The sequence below is a fragment of the Mustela putorius genome, unplaced genomic scaffold (assembly GCF_011764305.1).
Source record: "Mustela putorius furo isolate JIRA1106 unplaced genomic scaffold, ASM1176430v1.1 tig00000135_pilon_pilon_pilon, whole genome shotgun sequence".
Lineage (NCBI taxonomy): Eukaryota > Metazoa > Chordata > Mammalia > Carnivora > Mustelidae > Mustela > Mustela putorius.
In genome coordinates, this window is record NW_025421292.1 from 3,341,634 (window position 1) to 3,364,262 (window position 22,629).

At 55.7% G+C, this 22,629-nt stretch overlaps 1 protein-coding gene across 11 annotated transcripts in view; it reads left to right on the forward strand.

The window, feature by feature from the left end:
• The window catches only part of ANKS1A (ankyrin repeat and sterile alpha motif domain containing 1A), a 178,878-nt gene extending 160,581 nt beyond the window's left edge, over positions 1 to 18,297 (forward strand). For 6 of the 11 annotated variants that reach the window (XM_045074733.1, XM_045074735.1, XM_045074736.1 and 3 more), the window contains 11 exons: positions 6,277 to 6,375; positions 7,072 to 7,224; positions 7,343 to 7,450; positions 8,593 to 8,757; positions 10,078 to 10,203; positions 10,453 to 10,524; positions 10,714 to 10,800; positions 11,361 to 11,498; positions 13,023 to 13,193; positions 13,408 to 13,506; positions 14,095 to 18,297. In XM_045074733.1, coding sequence (XP_044930668.1) covers positions 6,277 to 6,375; positions 7,072 to 7,224; positions 7,343 to 7,450; positions 8,593 to 8,757; positions 10,078 to 10,203; positions 10,453 to 10,524; positions 10,714 to 10,800; positions 11,361 to 11,498; positions 13,023 to 13,193; positions 13,408 to 13,506; positions 14,095 to 14,214 — 1,338 coding nt within the window. In that variant the 3' untranslated portion in view covers positions 14,215 to 18,297. The remainder of the gene's footprint in view (positions 1 to 6,276; positions 6,376 to 7,071; positions 7,225 to 7,342; positions 7,451 to 8,592; positions 8,758 to 10,077; positions 10,204 to 10,452; positions 10,525 to 10,713; positions 10,801 to 11,360; positions 11,499 to 13,022; positions 13,194 to 13,407; positions 13,507 to 14,094) is intronic. The other 5 variants (XM_045074737.1, XM_045074740.1, XM_045074741.1 and 2 more) reach the window with 3 other exon arrangements.
• The last annotated feature ends 4,332 nt before the right edge of the window (positions 18,298 to 22,629 follow it).

Here is a 22,629-nt window from a genome sequence, read left to right on the forward strand (position 1 = left end):
CATGCTGAGGGCTCGTCTCCTTCCAGGAGAGGCTGAAACATCCGTGGCCTCTCGTCTTACTGGTGGGCCCAGCCTAGAGCCCTGGCCTCGCACTTGGCGAGGCTTGCTGTAATCGCCCCTTTACTTGCCCTGAGTGCTTGCCTGTGCACAGGAGGTGGGCAGAGTGCCACGCTTTCATGGCGGGCAGGGGCTGGGGCTGCTGTCTATCGTGGATGATCAGGCCTGGAGTCAGCTTTCCAGCCCCTGTCCGGGCCACCGGACCCGAGCTCAGCTCGCACCTCCCCATGCTCAGACCCTTTGTCGAGGGACTACTGAGCCCCACATGCCTGGAAACAAGTCAGGATTGTAGGGTGATGTTCAGATGACTGTGCCCTTTCTGCTTTGGTTCTTCTCTGGGCCGGGGAAGAGGCATCTCTGTGAACCGAATAGAGCAGAGACAGCGCTTTGTGACCTCAGGCAGGTTAGTCCTTCACTGAACCTCCGCTTCCTCGTGACTAAACAGGAGAGCTTCTCTCTGTCCTGGGCAGGACCAGCTGACTCCCTGGCACAGCCCCCAAGCCCAGGCCCACCTCCCCGCTCCCACCACCCGGAACTTCTCCCTGCTCCCGAGGCGGGTGGCATCTGTCCCGTGCTATTCCTTAGCTGGGGAACTCTTGACCCACTTCTCTGCCCTCTCCCCACATGAAACTCCCTGCGGATCCTGCCACCACCTACCCCTAAGCTCCAAACATCCTTGGGGCTCCCCTTCCCTACCCCAGCATGTCCCCACCTCTCCCACACCTCGTCCTTGTCTCTCTCAGAGGACTCCAAAAGACCACAGTTGTGAGGTCAGCAGCATCGGTTTTGGCTTTTCCGACTTTTCTTTTAATGGGGTCCCCTCCGACCGTCAGTTTCCCTGGTCACTCAGCAGATTGGTGTTGCACGTGGACAACAGGCTGGGCATTGCCCTAGACTCAGGTGGCAAAGCTGTGAGTGAGATGGGCAGGCGGCAGTCTCTAGCCCATAACAGCCTTGGGGCCCTCAGCAGGCAGCTCAGCTGGCTTTCCTTTTGCCTGAGAAGGGCCCACACCAATGTACCACATTCCCACATGTTCCTTCTTAGGCCTTTTCCACCATTTGTTGAATGAAGACATACCCAGCAGTTAAAGAAATTTCCAGCAAAATATTGACAAGTGAGGTATGTCTCAAGATGCAGAAGGATCTTTTCTTCTGCTAAAATCACAGGGTCAGGAAGACTCTGAAGATAATCAGAGCCCTGGAAGGCCAGGGAAAGCTGGGGAGAAAGAGCCGTGGGGCCTACAACAGCCGTTCCCTCTGCCTCTGCCGGACTCTCCCCTGCACTCCCGGGGGCAGGTCCTGCTGTCTGCGCTCCGTCCTTCCTGCGGCCCCTGGCTGCAGGCCTCCCTCTTCCCCACTGTCCACATATCCACTGAGCCAGGCCCAGACTCTGGCCCTTGGAAATCCCACTTGGCACAGATAAGCCACTGCTCTAGGTACCACATTCTGCGCCCATGGGTGAGGCCCAATGGCAGATACTGGCAGGAAGGGGAAACCGTGCCTAGGGAAAATAAAACTAATTACAGCTGCCACAACAGGCACGGCCTCTCGGTTATGCCTTCTCGAGGAAGGATGCCCAAGAATGATGGTGTGTGATTGTGCAAGCCAGTCCCCTGAGCAGGTTCATGCTGCCCTGCCCTGAGCTCTGGCAGGCCGACCTCAGCCCGCTCCAGGCCCCTTGGTGCTGAGAGCTCTGGGCTCAGTGCTTGGGCTTTGTATGCCGAGGCCTGGGTATCCAGACCCTTGCTTCTCCCTCACTGTGAGGCCTCCGCAAGCCCTGCCCTCCTCAACTCTTAGCACCCTCCAGGGACCCATGAGGTGCTAGGAGTTGGGATTCTGTACCAGTAAAAAGGAAATGCTGCCCCGCCCCACCCTGAGGTGGAGAGCAGGCAGTGGGAGGAAGGTTCCTCGGTAGGGATGTTAGTCCCAGAGCCCAAGTGCGCCTCAGCACTGGGACGGATTCCCTGCCCTGGTCTCAGGCTGCTGCTGCTGTAGCTTCCACACTTGGCTACAGCAGACTCCCAGCTAAGCAAGTAGAGAGAACCTGGAGCATGAGATAGTAGTCTAATTGTCCCTTTGTCATTCACAAGTTCTGTGACCTTGGATAAGTCACTTCTGCTCTGTGAGCCTGTTTCTTTGTATAATCAGGCAGTTCCTATCTCAGAGAGTTTTTTTCCAAGCGATGAATGCACAGTGCCAGGACGTGGTCAGGACCCATATCACTGGCACCTTTGTCATCTCCCCCACAAAGGGAACTCTTGTTACCCATAGTGACCCTGAGGACCACTTATTGTGCTCTTCCCTGGAGAGCGGGCCCTGGCCCAGAAGGCAGGATCCCAGAACCCCCACTGGCCATGAAGCCTGAGGCCTGGCCTGCAAAGTAAGGCACAGGGTCAGCGCCCTCCAGGTGCTTGTGAGGGTGGGCTGACAGGACGGCAGGGGCTAAAGCAGAACCTGGGGCAGGGATGCCCTGACGCTCTGTCCTCCTATCCTCCCGTCCTCAGGAACTGAACCCAACTGGCTGAGTGTTGACTACTTATGTGTTTCAGATTTCTCTTACACTCAGACACTTTTTTAATCTAAGGAAGGTTCTAGTCACTGAAATGCTTAGGCCAAAGAGCTGTTCTACTTTCTTAGCTCTGGGACAAAAGTAGCCCTTGGTATAAACATCAGTGTGGTAGAAGGTAAAGTAGAAGGTCTCTCTTCCCCCATTGCCCTCCTCATGAAAATGGTTCTAAAAGGCAGCAGTCCCATTCTTCCTTTAGTAAAGAGGGTGTGGAAACTTCCAGAATGTTTCTCCCCTTTGAGGATTTGGAGCACCTTATAGTCCCCACACAAGCTGATCCAAGAGGATAATGTGGCACATGCAGGAAGTCAGGAGACCCTGCCTGCTCCCAGGACATGCTCTGGCAGCTTCCTGCTTTGATTTTCCATCACATCCTTTGGTTTTCCTTTGTTTCCCTCTGCCTCTGTCTCCTCACAGCTGCATACACAACGCCACCACCCCTCCTCCTAACTGGGTAATGAAGGCCCACTATCCAGCTGGATCTGGGCTTTCTGGTTGTCAGCTCTCAGTTCAGTACTAATGTTGCCCAAAAACCTTGCAAAGGGTCGGGAGTAAATGTTGGGGCTACAGTAGGACTTCAGAAACTTGCCAGGGTGTGCTGTTGCTTTCAGCACAGGTCCCACTCGTGCCCTCATCCTCGGGGAGGGTGTCTATGCAGGCGGCCGCCCCTTGCTGCCTTTCCCATCCACATACCCTACATTTGGGCCCACAGGACTGCGGGAACTCCAGGTGATGACTCTGGTTTCGTGGTGACCTAGTTGCTGGCCTCAGACTTGGAGGGGTACCCTTGGGGCAGGGGCCTTCTGCGGCTTGAGCTGAGAGAGCTGCCACCCTGGCTCTCTCTGCCTGGGCTCCCGGGAACGTACGGCTTAGGAGGCGTCCTTTGTGGAGCAAAGGTTTGGTCACCACGTACAGGCCCTGGGGAGGCTACTGTGCCAGTGTTTACTGAGCTCGGGTACAAAGGTAAGGCCACCAGTGATGGTCTGCATGAGGTGGCACGAGTTACTCAACTTCTTCATCTGTAAAGTGGGCATAAGGAATACCCACCTCAGTAGAATAGAAAGTACAGAAAGAGTCCCAGAAAAACAGGAATTTAGGACACATCAGGGGTCATCTCAGATTGGTAGGGGAAAGGTAGCTCATTCAAAAAATGGACAACTTGCCACCTAGAAAAAAAATTAACTGGATTCTAGCCCTTAAACCATACATTTAAAAAAAAAAATTCCAGATAGATAAAAGATTTAATTGTAAAAAAAAAAAAAAAAAAGAAGAAGAAGCTAAAATTATAGCAGGAGAATATGCAAGAATTGTTTTTAAAAATCTTGGCGAGGGGAGGTCCTTCTAAGCCTGACAGAACTGAGGGAAGCTCTACAAGGTACAGACCAGTACATTTCCGTATGGAACAAAGCCAGCAGGAAAGTCAAAAGAGAAATGACCTGGAAGAAACAATTGTCTAACACTGTTGACAGATAAAAGGTGTTCATTTCCTTATTTTATAAAGAATTTCTCCATATGGAACACAGAAAAGATCAGCACCTGCGTAAACACACAAAATCTGGAAAGGGGTTATTCCTGGAAAAGGAGCCACGATGCTCCCCGCGCCTGTGGCCCTAGAGTGTACCGACAGGAGCACTGGGCAGGATTCTGGCTCCAAGCTTCCGTTTGAGGGCCCTCCTCCAGGTTATTCCTGTTGTCTGGGCCTCAGCTACCTGAGCTGTGAAGTAGGGGTAACTGTAGTCCCTTTTATTAAGCAGGTTAGCAAGTATCAAGCCTGTGGAATGAATGGGGTGGGAATTGCTGTGTAAATACTTGGCCCATAAAACCTGAAAAGATGGGGTAGGGGCCGTATGAGTGCGATGCTCTTATGATAAGAAGTGTGGTGATAAGCCATTTCCCTGCCCTGTTGCTGACCATGGGAGGAATCTAGCACTCATATCATGATGGAAGAATAAGTGTGTGTTAGACTCCTGAATGCACATACCCTCTGACCTAGCAGTCTTTCTTGAATGACCATCCTAGAGATGAAACACAGATGAGGGTATTCGTGCGGTACTGTGTGCAGAGCTGAAACGGGAAATAGCCCTCCTTCAGTGAGGAACTGGTTAAATAATTTGTCATATAACCCCTAACCTGGATGATCAGGCAGCTTTGACGAAAAGAGGCGGATCTACCTGTACAGATGGCAGGGCAATCTCCTGGATACGGACATGCCTCATTTTATTGCATTTCCCTTTTGCACTTCGAAGAAACTGTATTTTTTGCAAAGTGAAGGTCTTGTAACCCTGTGTCAATCGGGTCTGTCAGGGCCATTTCCCAGCACTGTTTGCTCATTTAATGTCTCTGTGTCATATTTTGGTGATTCTTAACTTTTTTCATCATTACATACTTTTTTAAGATTTTATTTATTTGAGAGAGACTGAGAGTGAGCCCAGTGCGAGGCTCGATCCCAGGACCCCGGGATTATGACTGGAGCTAAAGGCAGATGCTTAACAACCGAGCCACCCAGGCACCCCTCATTATTATATTTTTTATGGTGATCTGAGATCAATGATTATAACTCATTGAAAGCTCAGATGGTGCATTTTTAGCAGTATTTTGTAATTAAGGTATGTATTTTTTTTTAAGACATAATGCTATTGCACCCTTAACAGACTGCGGTATTGTGTACGCATAACGTTGATAAGCCCTAAGGAAGCAAAAAATTCATTTGACTCATATTTTATAGCAGTATACCCTTTATTGCTGTGGTCTGCAACTGAACTCGGAATATCTCTGAGATATGTCTGTGTATTAAGTCCTAGGAATAGGTGTCAAATGTGTGCAAGAATTCTAGGAAGCTGGCTCAGGAGGGACAGCTGGGAAGACAGTTAGTTGCCTCTGGGGACACGCTGTGGCTGAAAGCAGGGCAGAACCTCTGAGTTCTCGTGGATCACAGTCTGACAAAACCTACCTGGAGACACTCCTGTGAGGAATAAAACGTCATAGAGGTTGGGGGGCAGGGAGCAGCCAGATCTGAGCACCACCGCCTGACACACGGCCTTGGCACAGTCCTGACTGGTATACCTCTTTTTCCTCACCTATAAAACGGGGGTGAAGACAGACAGTCCCCTGGTCATGAGCGTGAAATGGGGTGGTCTGAGTCAAATCCCTGAGGCGCTGTCGGCAGGCCGGCCTGCAGGGGCGATAGCCCCCCACCCCATCACATTCAGTGGTCCAACTCTGGCGCTCCCCAGCTCCCGAGCCAGCCAGAAATCTTCTGACATTTCTGCTTTGGGACTCCTCTCCTCCCTGGGATGAGTCTAGTTCCTTGGCAGATCACCTAACACGGCTGCTTTCGCGTTCAAGTCAGGAAAGCAGGTCTGTGAGGAGGCTTGGAGAGTCCCCCTCTGCTTCATCTCTGAGGCTGTGGACCTGCCCCCAAGAGGAGCGGATGCACATGGGGCTGGGCACCCTGCGTGCCCCGGTGCTGGCCAGCTCGCCTGGGAGCCGCTCAGGCAGGAGTGGGCTGTCTAGGCAGACTTGTCCGAGGGAGCCCGGGCTCTCTGTACCCCTCGGTGCCTAGGGTAGAGAAGAAGAATTTGGTGAGGGGCCATGGAGGCTTCCACCAGCGCCCAGCTCAGGAGGGTGCTCACGTCCATCTCTCTTGCTTTCAGGGGTCTAATGTGATGGAAGAGCAAGACCTGCGGGAGATCGGCATCAGTGACCCACAGCACCGGCGGAAGCTGCTCCAGGCAGCGCGATCCCTGCCCAAGGTAACTAACCACTGATGGCTCTGCAGCCTTGGCCGAGGCTAGGACCCTCTCCCGACCCCGCCTAGACCCAGAAAAGGGAAAGAGCCTGGCTCCGGGGCATGTGGATCACTGCAAGGTGTCCGCCCCGCATCCTGGGGGACCCAGCAGACAGCACAGAGGTCTGTTTACTGTCTTGCCATGTCCTGAGGCCCCAATGAGTCAGCAGAGACTAGGGACTGCTGAGGACCCAGTCTGGGCTCCAGAGGGAGGCCATAGGCCTCTGCCCAGCCCAGGAGCTGGTACCCACAGGCTTGACCTGTCACCTGGGGAGCCAGGGGCTGGTAGCCCCAGCCCCTCCACTTGACTCGGCTGGCCCTGGGAAGTCCTTGTACCCTTGTTTGTTCCACTCACCCCAGAGCTCAGGAAGCACAAACAAGTCCCGACAGTGAGGCCAATGCCCACTTCACAGGTCCCACCAGGTCCATGATCTTGTCAGAGCTCAGTGGGAGCCCCTCTGTGAACCCTCCCTCCCATCTAGCAGTACCCACTGGGGCTGTCTTCCTCAGACCTGGAGGGCTGCGGGGGCCCTATCTCACAGGTGGGGGTGCTGAGACCAGGCAGGGGCAGAAAGGGCTGTGTGAAGGGAGGGGAGCCTGGTCTCCTGGCTGCAGCCCCAAGAGGGCTGAGCTGTCAGTCTTGCCCCTTCTTGCCCCGTAGGTGAAAGCACTGGGCTGTGACGGCAGCAGCCCCCCATCAGTACCCTCCTGGCTGGACTCCCTGGGGCTGCAGGACTACGTGCATTCCTTCCTGTCCAGCGGCTACAGCTCTATTGACACTGTGAAGAACCTCTGGGAACTGGAGCTTGTCAACGTGAGTGCAGCCTGTGCTCAGGCCAGGCCTGGCCTCCAGGGTGCGGTCCGGGGCCAGTAGGGGCCTGTGGGAACAGGCACGGCTGATCACCCTCCCCCGCCCCCCCCCCCCCATCCAGGTGCTGAAGGTCCATCTCCTCGGCCACCGCAAGCGCATCATCGCCTCCCTGGCAGACAGACCATACGAGGAGCCGCCTCAGAAGCCCCCGCGGTTTTCCCAGCTGAGAGTGAGTAGGGCAAGAATGGAAAGGGCTCAGTGTGTTCTTCGTGTTGCTGGGAATTAGAGACTGCTTGAGGCATTCTTTGGAAAGAGCATGACCTCCGTAGGAGAGATGGGAGCAATCTGTCCCCTCTTGTCTTCGGGGCCAGTGTGCTGCCAGGGCCTGGAGAGTGCGAGCAGCAGGAGTTGTTTGGGCTGGTTTTGTATGGATTATGTGCCTCCTGCCTGCATATTAGAAGCCCGGTGGCACGTCTAATAAAGACTCCAGTTTAAGTAGAAAATAACATGTCAGGAAAAGGGAAAAAAGGGCAGCAAGGGACAGTGGGGGGCAGTCTGCGGGGAACCCGGACGCAGGGCAAAGCTGGAGCTCCGTGGCAGGACCTGCGCCCTCCCTAGGTCTTCTGAAGTAAAAGCCTCTTGGGGTGGGTTCGAGATGCTTTGTGGCTTGGCCTGCTGACCCCAGACTGCAGATCAGACTCCATCCAGCTGCAGAGCTGAGGCCTGGGACCAGCTCCGGCTGGAGCCTACGAGCTAAGCCCCTGATGGGTGCGGAGCTCCAAGCAGGGCCCCGAGGCTCCACCTGTTTACGGCCACCTCACCCGGAGGGCATCACTCTGTCCTCTCACCTGAAGCCCCTGTGACACTGAGGGACCAAGAAATGCTGACACTTGGCATAAAAACTGAGGCGATGGGATTTCGGGGTGCCGATGGGCAGCGCTGTGTATTTTTTCAAGAAAGGGCTCTGGATTTGGTCACATGCCCAAGGAGCGGCAGTGAATCACGGCAGATGATTTGATCTTTGATGAGCAGCAAAGCAGCTTCCCAGCCCTGTAACCTCCTCTTTCCCATTCGGCTCCAGGCCCAGGAGTGTGTGAGGGACGTGGGGGTGCCCGTGGTGGCTGCATGCGCGCAGGACTGGGTCACCGGGGCTTCCTGGCTCGGGGAAGAATTCGGTGGCTTTGGCCCCGCGGCCAGGGTCTTCCCACAGGCTTGTGGGCCAGTGTGCCGTCCGTTTGGTGCCTGCTCCGTGTCTGTTCTCACTGATCCACCTGCCCCTGTTGGGCCCTGGGCAGCCCCAGAGCTGGCTGACACCCATAATCCAGGGCTGGCCTGGGTTCCAAGTGTTCCCTGGATTTCTCCCCACTGCAGTGCCAGGACTTGCTCTCCCAGACGTCGTCCCCACTGAGCCAGAATGACTCCTGCACTGGCCGCTCTGCAGACTTGCTACTGCCTCCAGGGGACACTGGCAGGAGACGGCACGACAGCCTTCATGACCCAGCGGCACCTTCTCGAGCTGAGCGCTTCCGAATCCAGGTGGGGCCAGGGGGGGAGCTGTGAATGGGGGTCCCCAGACCCCTTCACTGCCCCTGTGTCCCTTGAGTTGGCAGCCAGCGTTGGGGAGAGGGGATAGGAGGCCATTGAACTGCAGGTGCCTGGATCACCAGCAGGAGGAGGACCCTGCTTCCTCCCCTCCCTGGGAGGGCCTCCCCTGCATCTCAGCCTCTACATCCCAGCCCCTCCAGCCCCGTTCCTGCCCCACTGTCAGCTTGCTTGCCCTGCCTGTTCCACAGAGCAGCTTTCTTCCGTCCTTGACTCTGCTCCCCGAACCCCGCCTGCCCAAAGAACCAGGAGGGCCCCAGTCAAACTCTTGTTCCTCCTGCTGCATTTCTGCAGCCCAGCATGGGATGCAGCTAGGAGACCTATCCAGCCATGCTGTCTGCCTTCCTAAAGGCCACTCCCCTCCCCCCATGCAGCCTCTGCTAGGCCCTGGGCTGGCCCCAGCCTTCAGTCCTCGGTCACCTTCTCAGGGCCTTGCATTCCGGCCTCCTGATGTATTTGTCTGCCCGGCCTCCTGCCTTGCACATAGGTTCCTGCTTTGCGTCTGGTTCTCCAAATTGGCCTACTGGACACAAGATCGACACATTTCCCTCACCGCCCCCCCCTGCCGCCCTGGGAACTCTAGTTTCACTGCTTTTTTTCTCCTGAGTTACACTCACCTCCAGCACCTGGGGGTGTCCTTCACCTCCCCACAGGCACAGCCTTGAATGTCACGATACGAAAAGCATGTTGTCTAGCCGCTGTAGTCGCTCCATAGCCGAAGACTTCCTCACAGTGCTAGGAATGGAAGTCATAATTTCCTGACTCTCTTCTCGCCTCCCCATTCTTCCCACCTGGTGAAGGCTCCCATCACCTGGCCTAGATTTCAGTGGCCTCCTGCCCCTCTGCCCCCACCCAGCGGCAGCCTCAGGAACAGTATAAAACGCTCCCTCCTTGGACACCTGCCCCACCCAGAACCAGCTCCAGGGCCCCAGACTTGGTATACAAGGCTTCCGCGGACCTAGGTTCTGCTCCCCATTCTTGGTGCTTCATGCTTATTTTCCCCCTCTGGTCTTGGTCCTGTCCTGTCTACCTTAGAGCCTTCCCCACTGAGCCTGCCCTTAGGGGGCCTGGATCCCTGCCTCCCTGCCTTCCCTCTGGCATGGGTGGGCCTCACCTCCGGCCCCAGTGTATCTGCTTGACTTTTTGTCTCCTGCCCTTGAACCCCTGTAGTGGGCTTCCTTGCCCTTGGGTGTGCTGGAGCCCCGAGTTCCTCTGAAATGGGCAGGCACACCTGTGACCCCACGTGTTCTACAGGAAGAGCAGCGTGAAGCCAAACTGACCCTCCGGCCCCCCAGCCTGGCTGCCCCCTATGCCCCAGTGCAGAGCTGGCAACACCAGCCAGAGAAACTCATCTTCGAGTCCTGCGGTTATGAAGCCAACGTGAGTTGCCCCTGCCCTCCCAGCCTGGCTAGCCTCCCTGTCACCCACCCCTCCCGGCCAGCTCCAGGCCTCAAGTGCTGTTCTCCACTCCTAGGACACCCCCAGCACCTAGGGGGCAGGAGGGCCTCCGAGCCAGGGTAGGGGAAGGGAGTTAGGAGAGGAAACCACCTGACTATGGTCCCAATTGGTTGGATCTCCCTGCCTGGTAAGGCAGGACATCCTAAGCCCAGTTACTGCCTATACCCTCAGTATCTGGGCTCCATGTTGATCAAAGATCTTCGAGGGACAGAATCCACACAGGACGCCTGTGCAAAGATGCGGGTAGGTTGCCTGGGTGCGTGCTGGTGGGGGGGGGGGTTTAGTGGGGATGGGAGGCATCAACGGGGCACCTGCTGCAGCCCCTGGGCCCTCCCACGCTATGTAAGGTCAGGGGGAGGCTGGGGCCTGTGGGATCCAAGGGGCTTGGCCTGAAGAAGGGGCATTCACAGGCCTACTCCGTGTTTCCTCTAGAAATCCACCGAACACATGAAGAAGATCCCCACTATCATCCTGTCCATCACATACAAAGGTGTCAAGTTCATCGATGCCTCCAACAAGGTGTGCTTCTCACAGCACTGTTAGCAGGAGGGGACCCTCTCCCCACCCCCTCCTCTAGGCTGCCTAGAGTGTCTGCAGCCCTCTCTGTTCCTCTGTACTCCTATCCCTCAGCCAGGCACTTGGCTCTGTCGCCAAACATCCTGATCCCAGGGGCCTGCCCTAGTGACAGGCACCCCTGGTCTCCTTGAGCATGGGTTCCATCAGCCCTCTTACCTGTTCTTGGGCCCTTGGTGGTGTGATTCTCTTCATGAGCAAAGGACTCCCCCCATGCCCCACCCTTGGTACCTCACTTGCCTTGTCCCCACCCTGGAGGGCAAAGGGGCTGGAGAGCTGGTGGTCAGATGTGAACATTTGACACCCTCTGTTGCCATGGTTAAGGGTGGAGACCCCTAAGCCTATACTGGCAAGGCTAGACACTGCCCCTGTGCCCACTGAACAAGAGAAGTAGCGGCCTTGGGCTAACAGCCCAGACTGGGAAAAGGTGGCAGTGGTGGTGGCGGTGTAAACGGGCTGAGGTGGGCCTTGGGGCCGAGAATTCCAGACCCTGCTTTCCCCAGCAGAATGTCATTGCGGAGCATGAGATTCGGAACATTTCCTGTGCAGCCCAGGACCCAGAGGACCTCTGCACCTTTGCCTACATCACCAAGGACCTGCAGACCAGCCACCACTATTGCCATGTGTTCAGCACGGTGGATGTGGTGGGTGGAGCCCTGCAGCTGGGCACCGAGGGAGGGGACCTGCCATCCCAGCATGTGGGTGGCACCTGGCTCATGTCTGGTTTGGGCCGAGGCCCCAGCAACTGTCTGGGCCAGTTCCCTTTATTTATTTTTTATTTTTTAAATTATTTTATTTATTTGAGAGAGAGAGTGTGAACAAGAGAGAGAATGCACAAGCTGGGGGGAGGGGCAGAGGGAGAGGGAGAGAAGCAGACTCCCCACTGAGCAGAGAGCCCGTTGTGGGGCTCGATCCCAGGACCCTGGGATCATGACCTGAGCCGAAGGCAGACCTTTAACCAACTGGCCCCCCAGGTGCCTCTGGGCCAGTCCCCTACAGATGAGACTGAAGCACAGAGGAGAACAGGCAGCTAACTAGGCGGCTCCTCTGGTTCTGGTCAGGGGTTCCCTCCCCCAGGCTACTTGTCAACCCACCATGCCCCCCTTGGACCCTCAAAGGACAGTCTCCCTGAAATGCCCTCTACCTTCCTTGGGGGCAGCAGTGCCTTCCTGACAGGAGGCTGCTTTCTCCCATACTCACGCTCCGGCTGGGCCCACAGGGACTGCCTCTGCCCTGAGACAAGGCCCCAGGCCCTCTCCTCAGCCCCAGGCTTCTATCCAGATCCCTGCTGTTCCAGGGGACAGAAGCTAGTTGCCAAATCCCTGTGGCTTCTGGGGCACAGACAGCCAGGCATTCTCAGCCCCAGGAAATCCATGCTTACTCTGGGCCTAGCATCAGACTCCTGGCTCTGCCACTTGCTGGCTATGTGGTCTTAGAAAGTCACTGTCCCCGGCTCCGTGGCTGAAAAGCGGCTATAACAAGAGCAGCTTCGTGGGGTTGGTTTTGAAGGTGAATGGGGTCATCTGCCCTATACTCGTAGCTCCTGACACTGTGAGCTAGAGCTCCCATTTTCCACAGTCACTTCTGCTGTAACACAACATATGTGCTCCCAAAGAGGAACATGCTACATAAAATCACGCAGTAAAAGCCAGGTTTGTGGGAGATGGGGCTGGGAGCACCACACTCAGAAACTTGCTCAGTGACATGTTGAAAAAGAGGAACCTAGCAAACCCTGGCGCTGCTGTTCCTGGGCAGTGGTTAAGAAAGTCAGAGCTGTGGCAGTTAGGCCGGCCCCCTCCCCCTGAGAGAGCCCGGGGCGGGAAGGGGAGCTCAGGGCTGGGAGAGGGACAGCACCACAGGAAGGGAAGCCAAGCTGCCGGGTCCCCTGGTGTTTGTGTCCACATTGACATCGTGCAGGGGAAACAAAATCGTGTGACGGTCAGATTGTTCCCTAATATCTCAGCCACCTTGGGACAAAGCAGTGCTTTGAAAACAAGTATCCTGGCAGAATTGACCACACTCTCGTTAGCCATCCAGGTGCCCCCAGAACTGTGCTCAGGGCCGTGAGGCCTGGTTGAGGCGGGCAGGGCGAGGTTGGAGGGGTTCGAGCAAAGGGGGGAGGTGGCTCCTCGGTCTCAGTGCTGAAGTCATGCTCTGTCTTCTCCCAGAATCTGACCTACGAGATCATCCTGACACTGGGCCAGGCGTTCGAGGTGGCCTATCAGCTGGCCCTGCAGGCCCAGAAGTCCCGCTCCCTGGGGCCTTCCACCGCTGATATGATTGAAACAAAATCTTCCAAACCGGTGCCTAAGCCTCGGGTCGGCACAAGGAAGTCAGCAGTACGTGGGCCCCAGGCGCCCAGACCCCCTCTTACCCCCTGGGCTTCAAGGGCTTGGGGTGGAGCGGGCACCGGGAGGGAACCGGCTGTTAGTGCCTTTCCTGTGCCCCATGGGCTTCAGTCCCCTCCCTCGCCAGGCGCCCCCGGGCCCCGGCCTGCAGTGAGCCCCCAGTAACGCCACCCCATGTCTGTGTCTGCTTTGCTCTGCACCCTAGGTGCCGCCGCCCCCCGATAGTCGCTGTTGTCACTGTCACACCTGCACCACCCATCGTCCTTCTTACCTACCGCTGCCGTCTGTTAGTCCTGGAGTCAAGGTCTTTACACCTCCTGCTGTCTGTGTGTCAGTCTCCCTGAAGTGACCGTGAGCTTTCTGAGACGCTAGTAGCCTCCCCCACCCCACATGACATTCTTTCCTGAGCCACCCTCCTGCCATCCCTATCTGTGCTTTAGCTGTTTCTCTGTGTGTCCTCTCTGCAGAGGCCTGGGGTGCCCGCTGTGGTCTGGCCTGGGATACGCCCACAGGCCCCACCCAAGGGACCCAGAGGCTTGGGTTCCCCAGCCCCGTATCCCCTTCCTGGCGCCATGAACAGGTTTGGGGCTCAGAGCACGATGCTCAGGTCAGTCAAGGCTCCTTTACCTGAGCAGCTCTGAGAAGCCCCTGGGATAAGTCGACTCTGAAGAGGCCCGGAGGTGGCATTCTGATGCTCTGGGGAGGGTGCCACTCTTGCATCTCAGCCCTAGGGGGCTTGCTCTCTGAGGAGAACCAGGGCCGCCCCTCATGTCCCTCACGCTGGCACGACACCAGCACAGCCCTGCGCAGGAAGAAGGGACAGCTGGGTCCTGTTGCCCCCTGGCCAGGCACGGCACTCCCTCCCTGACCCCTCACCCTTCTTCCTTGGCAGCTGGAACCACCTGATACAGACCCAGATGCCCAGTCCCATGCCAGCGTCTCCTGGGTTGTGGACCCTAAACCGGACTCTAAGCGGAGCCTCAGCACCAAGTATGAGACCACTATCTTCTAACCGCTCACTCCCTGTCTCCACTAGTCTCACTGTGCCTTGCCATCCGACCTCTGCTCTTCTCAGCTCTCCTTCCGGCTGCTGACGCCAAGGCCCCAGCCCCGGGGGGCCCTGCTCTCCCTGCTGGCAGCCGCTCTAGGCACCACACTCACAGCTCGTACCCAACACCACCGGACACTGTGAAGTCCCCCCTTGGGCGAGGACAGCCTGGCGGGGGTGGGGGTGTGAGTTGTCTTCCAGGTGAGCACCAGGAGGGCTCAGCGGGCAGGCACTGTGAACCCTGGGGCGGGGGGCAGCCCTCGAGCAGAGCCAGACAGCATCCGTGACTGCTCCCTCTGACTAGGCTGGGCTCTTGGTCTGCTCTCCTCTCCCGGCTTCTGTGCTGAGCTGCAGCTGGGTGCCGCTGCCAAGAGCGAACTGTCTTTTTGCACCTTTCCCTGATACAACCAACCACTGTGACCACCCGGTGCCAGAATCCCCTTGCTCTCCGCTCATGGCTGGCCTGCGGCCCCAACCCTCTGTCCTCTGCCGTCAGGTGCTGGCCTCCCTCCTGCGAGAGCCCGAGCTGGGCGGCGCAGCTCGCCTAGGCTCACACTGCGTTCTATGAGGGCCCGAGGTCCTCAGGCACATGCCTGACTCCACAGCCTGGAGCTCTGAGCATCTCAACAGCCGCAGGCTGGCTTCCCTGAGCAGGTCTCTGGGTCCCGCTGAGGCTTCCACTCCGAGGAACGGGATGGCTGGTGTGTGGTCGGCCACCCCTGTCTTCACCAGGGCGTCACGAGGCTGTTTCTGGAGTCTAGCTCACCGAGGAGGAAGGCCTTTCTGTAGCAGCCAGCGCGAGGGAGGCCTGTGCCCTGCGCGCACACGGCCCCTTCTTCCCTCACAGCACGGAGCTGCTCCAGGACAGGAACCCGGACCGAGCAGCTCCCCCCTTGTCCTCCAGGGGGAACTTTCCGACACTGCTCCACGGTGTGGGGGCTGGAGGTAGCCCCCCTCCACCTCTTGAGTCCCCTGAGGGGGATAGTCCACCAGCTGGGATCATGGAGCTGAGGCTCTGAAGAAGCCTTCCAGTGTCTGGGGAGGGCCGAGGAGCTCAGAGGGCAGGAGACAGGCAAGCGGCAGCTCCATATAGGCCCATAGGGAAGCCAGGTGCTCCAGCAGTTCCTGGAGAGGCACAGCCCAAGGTGGTAGCGTGGGGTGGGTGCTCCCGCCCGCCGGCCGGCCTGGCCTCGTGCCTTCAAGAGCAGCCGTGCTGAGCCACAGGTGCTGGGGGAGGCTGTGAGGGATGTTCCTTGGCTTCCATGCTTCCTTTCAGTTCCCTCCACCCCGTGCAGGCCCCTGTGGTTAACCCTTTCCTCCCCCCATTGTGTTTGCTTCTGCCAAGCTGAGCCACTGAGGAACCAACTGTGCTGCGGAAACACAGACGTGGGGAGCACAGGCTCTCGCCGCCACCGCCACCACCGCCACCACTGTGTCACCTGCAGCTTTGAAGACCCAGGCCCAGCCTCTGCCAGGAGCAGCTCCTTGGGGCTGCCTGGCCTGGACCTGCCACTACCAGGTCTTACAGAGCAAGCCACACGCCAGACCTTGAGTGGAGGAAACTGGAAACTCCAGAGAGTCAAGAAGTGACTTGTCCAGAAGACATTTTTTAATAGAAAAAAAATTTTTTTTCTATAAAATGAATTTTTAAGACTTGGCTCAAACCTCTAGGTTAAACTGCCAATCTTTAGACAGATGGCCTCGGGATCGGAGGACAGCGGGCCCAAGAGTGGCTCCGAGGCTGGCTGGTCTGCGCAGCCTTCGTCCCTGGCACGGGCTGCTGGTGCAGTCGGTAGGTTGCAGGGGAGGCAACAGCCTGTGGGGGAAGAGAAAGCGGGCCCAGATGGGCAGATGGGAGTGGGGTTGTTCAAGTCTGCCTTCAGACCCAGCCAAGTCGGTTGCTGCTGTTCCTTACGAACTGCACGACTTCTGTCCCCATTTGGAGCCAGATGCCACCTCTGCAATAAGAACAGCCTTAGAGGCACCTGGCAAAAACAGACTCCCGGGCCATTCCCGGGGTTCCAAATGTGAAGGCGTGCAGGCCAGGCAGGGCTGAGGGAGCCATTCCTGGTGCCATGCAGTCTGGGCCGCTCCTTGGCGCCCAAGCCGGCGGTGGTCAGGGCACCGGCCCCCACACGCATGGGCGACCTCAGACCTGCCTGTGTTCAGTCAGAAAGGAGAAAGAGCAGCTTTGTTTTGGGCATTAACGGGTAGGTCAGCTAAGACGGCTACCTGCCGATTTGTGATTTGTCTAATCAGGTCTGTGTGATTAGGACTCGCTTTGATTCTCTGAATTACTAGTTTGACTTTTATTTTTGGCTGCTGGATTCACCCCGGGCTCCAAGTGTAGAGAAGGCAAAGTAAGGTGACCGTGGATTCGGTTCTCCCCCGGCGTTGCCTTCAGGGCAGACTGGGGCCCTGGCGTACCACTGCCATTTAAGGCCTCCTGCTGGCTTGCTTCACTTGTTAACTTGGACTCTTGCTCTGTGCTCCCGAGGGCGGGCGGTGGAAGCCAACGGGAAGCTCTGAGGCTGAGGGGCAGAGCCGGCTCTGCTACTGGCCCAGCCCCTTCCAGAGTAGAGAGGAGCCCTTCCTCCGTGGCCAACTCAGCAGCAGACCTCATGCTTTGCTGGCATGGGGCGGGCTGCTCCCAGCCCCCACATGCCAGGCTTTGGAGGGACTTCCTTCTCAGCAAAGGCTGTGAATTGAAATTCCCTGTGGGTTGGGGGCACGGAGAGTGCTCTTGGGCACACTCACCACCCTGTGGTTTCCAGAAAAGGGAAAGCCCGCCATCCTCCCGCTGCCTTGAGGCTGGGCCTCCTCTCTGGAGCAGGGCCAGGGAACCCCCACCTCCCGGTACTAAACCAGGACCTCAACACCTGAAGTCTGGCTTCACTTCCTGCGTCTCCCAAAGCCCGGGAGCCTCCCACCAGCTTGCACCACACATGTTCTGCCCCTGCCAACCCATGAGAATTGACCAGGGAACCAAAGGGGTCAGTACCCTTCCTTCCCCTAACAAGGGGGGCCTGGCCTCAGCTAAGTGCGCCTCCCCTCTCGGGGGAGCCGGCAGGTCCAAAAAGCAAACTGCAGACACTACAATGAGCTGCTCGAGCTGCCTTTTTGTTTTTAAATCACATGTAGGTCTTTCCTCCCCTTGAAGCTGCTATATCTTTATTTATTCAGGGTGTTGTCATATTGGAAAGCCTTGGCTAGTCTGTGCTGGCTCTGGGTTTGCTTTTGAGATTGGCTTATTTCTGGATAGCTGAGAAGGGTAGGGACTGGATCTTTTTTTCTTTCCTTTTTACTTCTCCCCGGGGCAGGTACTCGCTCTCCCTTCGAAAAGGGTGTTGTGATTTCAAGGACAGGCTTCAAGCAGAAAGCCGCCCAGTCCTGCACCTGAGTTCGGCGGCAGGGTCTGAGCTGTGCAGGGCCCCTCTGGGCAGCCTTTTGAGGGAGTTGTACTTTCCCCAGACTGGGCTTCTCTGCTTGCCTCCCTTCTGCTTGCCGGCCGCTCCGAGCCGTAGGAACCCTACTGCCAGGCTGCATGTCTGCCAGGCTCCGCCGCCCTCCTGGGTCTCTAGCCTCAGATTCTGGTGGGAGTTCCTCCAGAAGCCTCTGGCTGAGCAGGCCACAGACATGGTGGCCGCCGTGTCGACAGGAGAAAGCTGGTCCGCCCTCAGTCGGCCTGCGGGAGGCCAGATCTGCGAGATGACAGTCGGAAGCAGCTCGTGGAAGTGGGGTTGCTAACGGGGTGGCAATGGGACTGAATTGTAATAAAAATGTTATTTAATCTTTGTCTCTGTATTTTGATACTTGAATGAATTCCCCTTTTATTTTACTGTACATAGAACTGTTAATCTGTCTGATTCTGTCCAAATTACAAACATCTTGTGGTACCAAACATAACGAATATGTGCGGAACATAGACTGACCTCACTACGCAAGACAGCATCAACATTCCGGGGCTTCCACCTTCGGTTCGGTTATTTTCATAACTGTACAACGTAGAACAGACTGAATTAATAAAAGAGAAGCAACATGAAACCAGCCTTACTTTTTGGGAGTTTTTAAACTGGAAAGCTTCCTGATGGTTCTCTGGCAGAAGCGCGGGCCCAGGCTATAGGCTGGCTGCGGGTTGCTGACAAGGGTCCCGCACTGTTTGGGATGAGTGTGGGGGTGCCACTGTCTGGCACACTTCCAGCGGGAGGCTGCCCTTGACGGTCTGTTCATTCATCCTGTTTAGTTGCGAGGCCCCCGTGATTCCCCTTCCCTTCCTTAGAATGTCTCCTCCAATCCCAAGCAGAGACCACGTTCTAGTTATAGTCACGGCCCCTCTGCACACCGGCCTGAGCTTGCTGACCCACAGACGTACATGGAATGTCTGTGTACAAGGCTGTGCGGCAGGATGGAGAGCTGTGGAAGAAGAGTGTCCCCCTCAGGGAACTTTATTCGATAACAGAGGTTTCGCTTGAGCCGTGCACAGCTAGCCACTGACCCAAAGCCACACTGAGGCCATACCAGCTGGGCCCCTGGGCATCCAAAGGCATGGGGTGTTCCCAGAGCTGGCAGACTAGGGAAGGGGAGGGGTTGGTGTTGGGCTGGTATTTAGAGGAGAGGGTTTGGAAAGACACGAATGGTACCACTAACCCCATCCCTGACAGCACCTGTGCTCCAATGCCTGTTAGCAGCTTTCCAGGCACCCACTGTGTTAGCTCTGACAGCCTTCTGGTGTGATCTCTCTAGAGGAAGCAACCAAGGCTCAGAAAGTTCACCACACCTTCCCAGGGCCAGCTGGACGACCTGAAAAACCATCCCATCTGGTGGCTTCCCCTTCACCAAAAGAGAGGGAGAGAGAGAAAGAGAGGGAGAGAGAATCTCAAGCAGATTCCATGCTGAGCACAGAGCCAGACACGGCTTGGGGCCCTATCCCATGGCCCTGAGATCATGACCTGAACCAAGGTCAAAGGTAGAACGCTTAACTGACAGAGCTACCCAGGTGCCCCAGCACCGAACACTTTCCGTGAAATAATTCCGTTTGTCAAGGGTGTTAAAAATGAAAATCACTGGGGCTCCTGGGTGGCTCAGTCTGTTAAGCGTCTGCCTTCGGCTGGGTGCATGATCCCGGGGTCTTGGGATCAAGCCCCATGTGAGGCTCCTTGCTCAGCCAGGAGCCTGCTTCTCCCTCAGCCTCTTTCTCCTGCTCCCTCTGTTTGTGTTCTCTCACTCCGTCAAATAAATCTTAAAAAAAAAAAAAAAAAAATCACTGGTTTAATCTAATACCCAATCATATTTATGAAGAAAACAAGGCCTACAGTGGGGAAAGGTTTTTCCTAGCCAGCCAGCTAATAGACCAAATCCCAGCTTCTTACTCCCAGTTAGGGCTTCTTAGGCCAGTTCATGGCCATTGAGTAAAGAGAATGAGGCCCAGTCGTGGAGGGCCTCACTTTCAGAATAGGGTTCATCATCCTCACACCCCTGTGCTCTCTGGCCTTGGCACTCTCTTCTAGGCAGAAGAAACCTTACAGCCAGGGAAAAGGGTATGGCCATGATTAGTGTCACTATTGCTCTGGAATAGGGTACCGGGACACATGCCACTGTCCGGGTCCCTTTTGGCATCACACCAAAAGCCTTAGCAACACAACTCAGGCTGCCTAGCCCCAGTGCTGCAGTGCTGATGGGGCCTTGGGGCCTGCTGGAGGCAGGGGGAGGGTGGTTGCAGAGGGACCTGGGGGAGGAACAGACTGAGTCGTGCGGGGCACCCAGGCCTGCCATCCGGGCCACTGGCAGTGCCGCACCTGGCCAACTTGGCAGGAGGTGTGGGTTGGGGCAGCTTCAGAAAAGGAACGGATGGGGCACACTCAGTGGGAGTGCATCTGCCCAGCCTGGCCCGCCTTGCCTTCCCGGTTCCCTGGGACTCTGTCTAGAACACACTCTACAACGTCTCCTCAGGACCTGGAGACGGAGCCAGCCAGAGTGCGGCGCAGCTTTCTGCTCTCATCTCAGCTTGGAGGGTGAGATAGGCCCTCACAAGCCACTCCATGCAACCCCCTCTCCCCCTTGACACCCCCATGTCTCAGCGGTTCCCCCCACAGACACCGTGGTCCAGGAGGCCAGGGGGCTGGCACATTCCTCCTGTAGGCTGAGGCAGCTCACCCAGTGGCCGTGAACAGGGGACTGAGGAAGCGGAGTGCAAACTGGAGCACTGTCCAGGCTGGCTCCAAACACTCTCTTAGCCCTGGCCGCCTCTGGCTTCCTTCACCTACAGGGTGTGCAGGTCCCACCAGACCCCAGCACACAGGGCAGGCAGGCCCTTCCAGATGTCCGAGGTCCACGCTGTGTTGGCTCACACAGCACTAGCTGTCATCAGCTCACACCCAGGGAGGGCAGAGGTGTCAACTAGCCCCAACTTGAGGCAGCACCTGAGTGACTCTGTCACTCAGGACTCGGCTATTAGGACAATTACTTTAAACAAGGCTTCATCAAATGAAAGAGTTTCCCTAACACCACAGAGTACACAGAGTACATGTTATCCGGTAAATGCGCCTGGGACAAAGGCGTAGCCACAGAGGTTCGGGACAGTATAGGGATTCCTACACCTCCTTACAGCAAAATAAATACCAGATCGCTCACATACCTGCATGCAGAAAATATAAAACCCCAACAAAGCTAGAAAAAAAAATGGGGAGATTTTTTTTTTCATAATCTTGGTATGAGAAAACTCTTTCCAAACATGCTACAAAACTCTGAATCCATTTTTTAAAAGATTAATATATCCAACTATATAAAAATCAAACATTTCCACAAAGCCAAATGAGCCATTTTTAAAAAAGAGCCTGGGTGGCTCAGTCGTTAAGCGTCTGCCTTCGGCTTGGGTCATGATCCCAGGGTCCTGGGATGGAGCCCCTGCATCAGGCTCCCTGCTCAGCGGGAAGCCTGCTTCTCCCTCTCCCTTTTCCTCTTTCCTTCCCCCCTGCTTGTAATTCTCTCTCTCTCTCAAATAAATAAAATGTTCAAAAAAAAAAAAAAAAGTAAATGGGATCTTGTTTCCAGGAAGATCAAGTAGACAAACTTTCCCCTATTCTTCTTGCTAAGTACAAATAAGCTGAGACACCGATAGCACAGACAAAGCCCAACAGCAGTCTGCTCTCTCTAGCCAAAGGACCAGAAAAGAGGCAGCCTGGCAGGACAGAGCTGCAAAGACACTAACTGCTTTACCCCATCCATACACAACCACAAAACAGTTGTGTGCCACCAGCCTAAGGCTAGCAAAGGCCTCACATTCCACACTCACCAGGCTAACACTCTGGCCCACACGCCCACTGGAACACTACCAGAGGAGGCCTAGTAGAAACTCACTCTCGGGGTGCCTGGGTGGCTCAGTCGATTAAGCGGCTGCCTTCGGCTCGGGTCATGATCCCAGGGTCCTGGGATCAAGCCCCACATTGGGCTCCCTGCTCATCAGGGAGCCTGCTTCTGCCTCTCCCTCTGCCTACTTGTGCTTTCTCTCTGACAAATAAATAAATAAAATTATAGAAAAGAAAAGAAACTCACTCTTGCCCAGCAGTAAGGAGGCATGCCTGAAAAATGCAATAACTCAAACTGAAATCTCCATGGATGGACTCAGCAGCGGAATGGACGGGAGAGAGACAGCATCCACCCACTGGAAGACAGAACAATGGAGACGGCCAATCTGGACAGAAAGAGAAAACAGACTGGAAAGAAAATGAATAGAGTCTTGGGGACCCAGAACTCTAACATAAGATCAAACATTTGTGTCAGCAGAGTCCCAGAAGGGGAAGGTAAGAGGGCTGAAAAAGCACCCAAGGAAATGCCTGAAAACTTCCCACATTTGGCAAGAGACATCAACCTACACATTTGAGAAGCTGAGTGCACCCCAAACCAGGTAAACCACAAGAAATCCATCACACATCATATCCAAGGTACCTCACAGTTACATTTCTGAAAATGAAAGACAAAAACTTTCTGAGCCCATCAAGAGGAGACCCTTACCTTGTCTACAGGGGACAAGTAGTGTGAACGACAGTGGATCTCTCGGCAGAGCTGTGGAGGCCAGAAGAAGTAGCATATTTCTTAGGAACTGAAAGAAAACAAGCCTGCAAAAATATCCTTTGAGAATGAAGAGAATCAGGGCAGCCTCAGATGAAGGACAATAAGGGACTTACCTGCCAGCAGACCTAACTTAAAAGAATGATTTTTTTTTTAAAAAAAGTTTTCAACAGAAAGGGAATTATATAAAAAGGAGTTTTGGAATATCAGAAAGTATGAACAAACATTAAGCAAAAATACGGGTAAACCCAATAGACTCTCCTCCTCTTCAGCTTTCTAATGTGTTTCATAGTTGAAGCAAAATCGTAACAC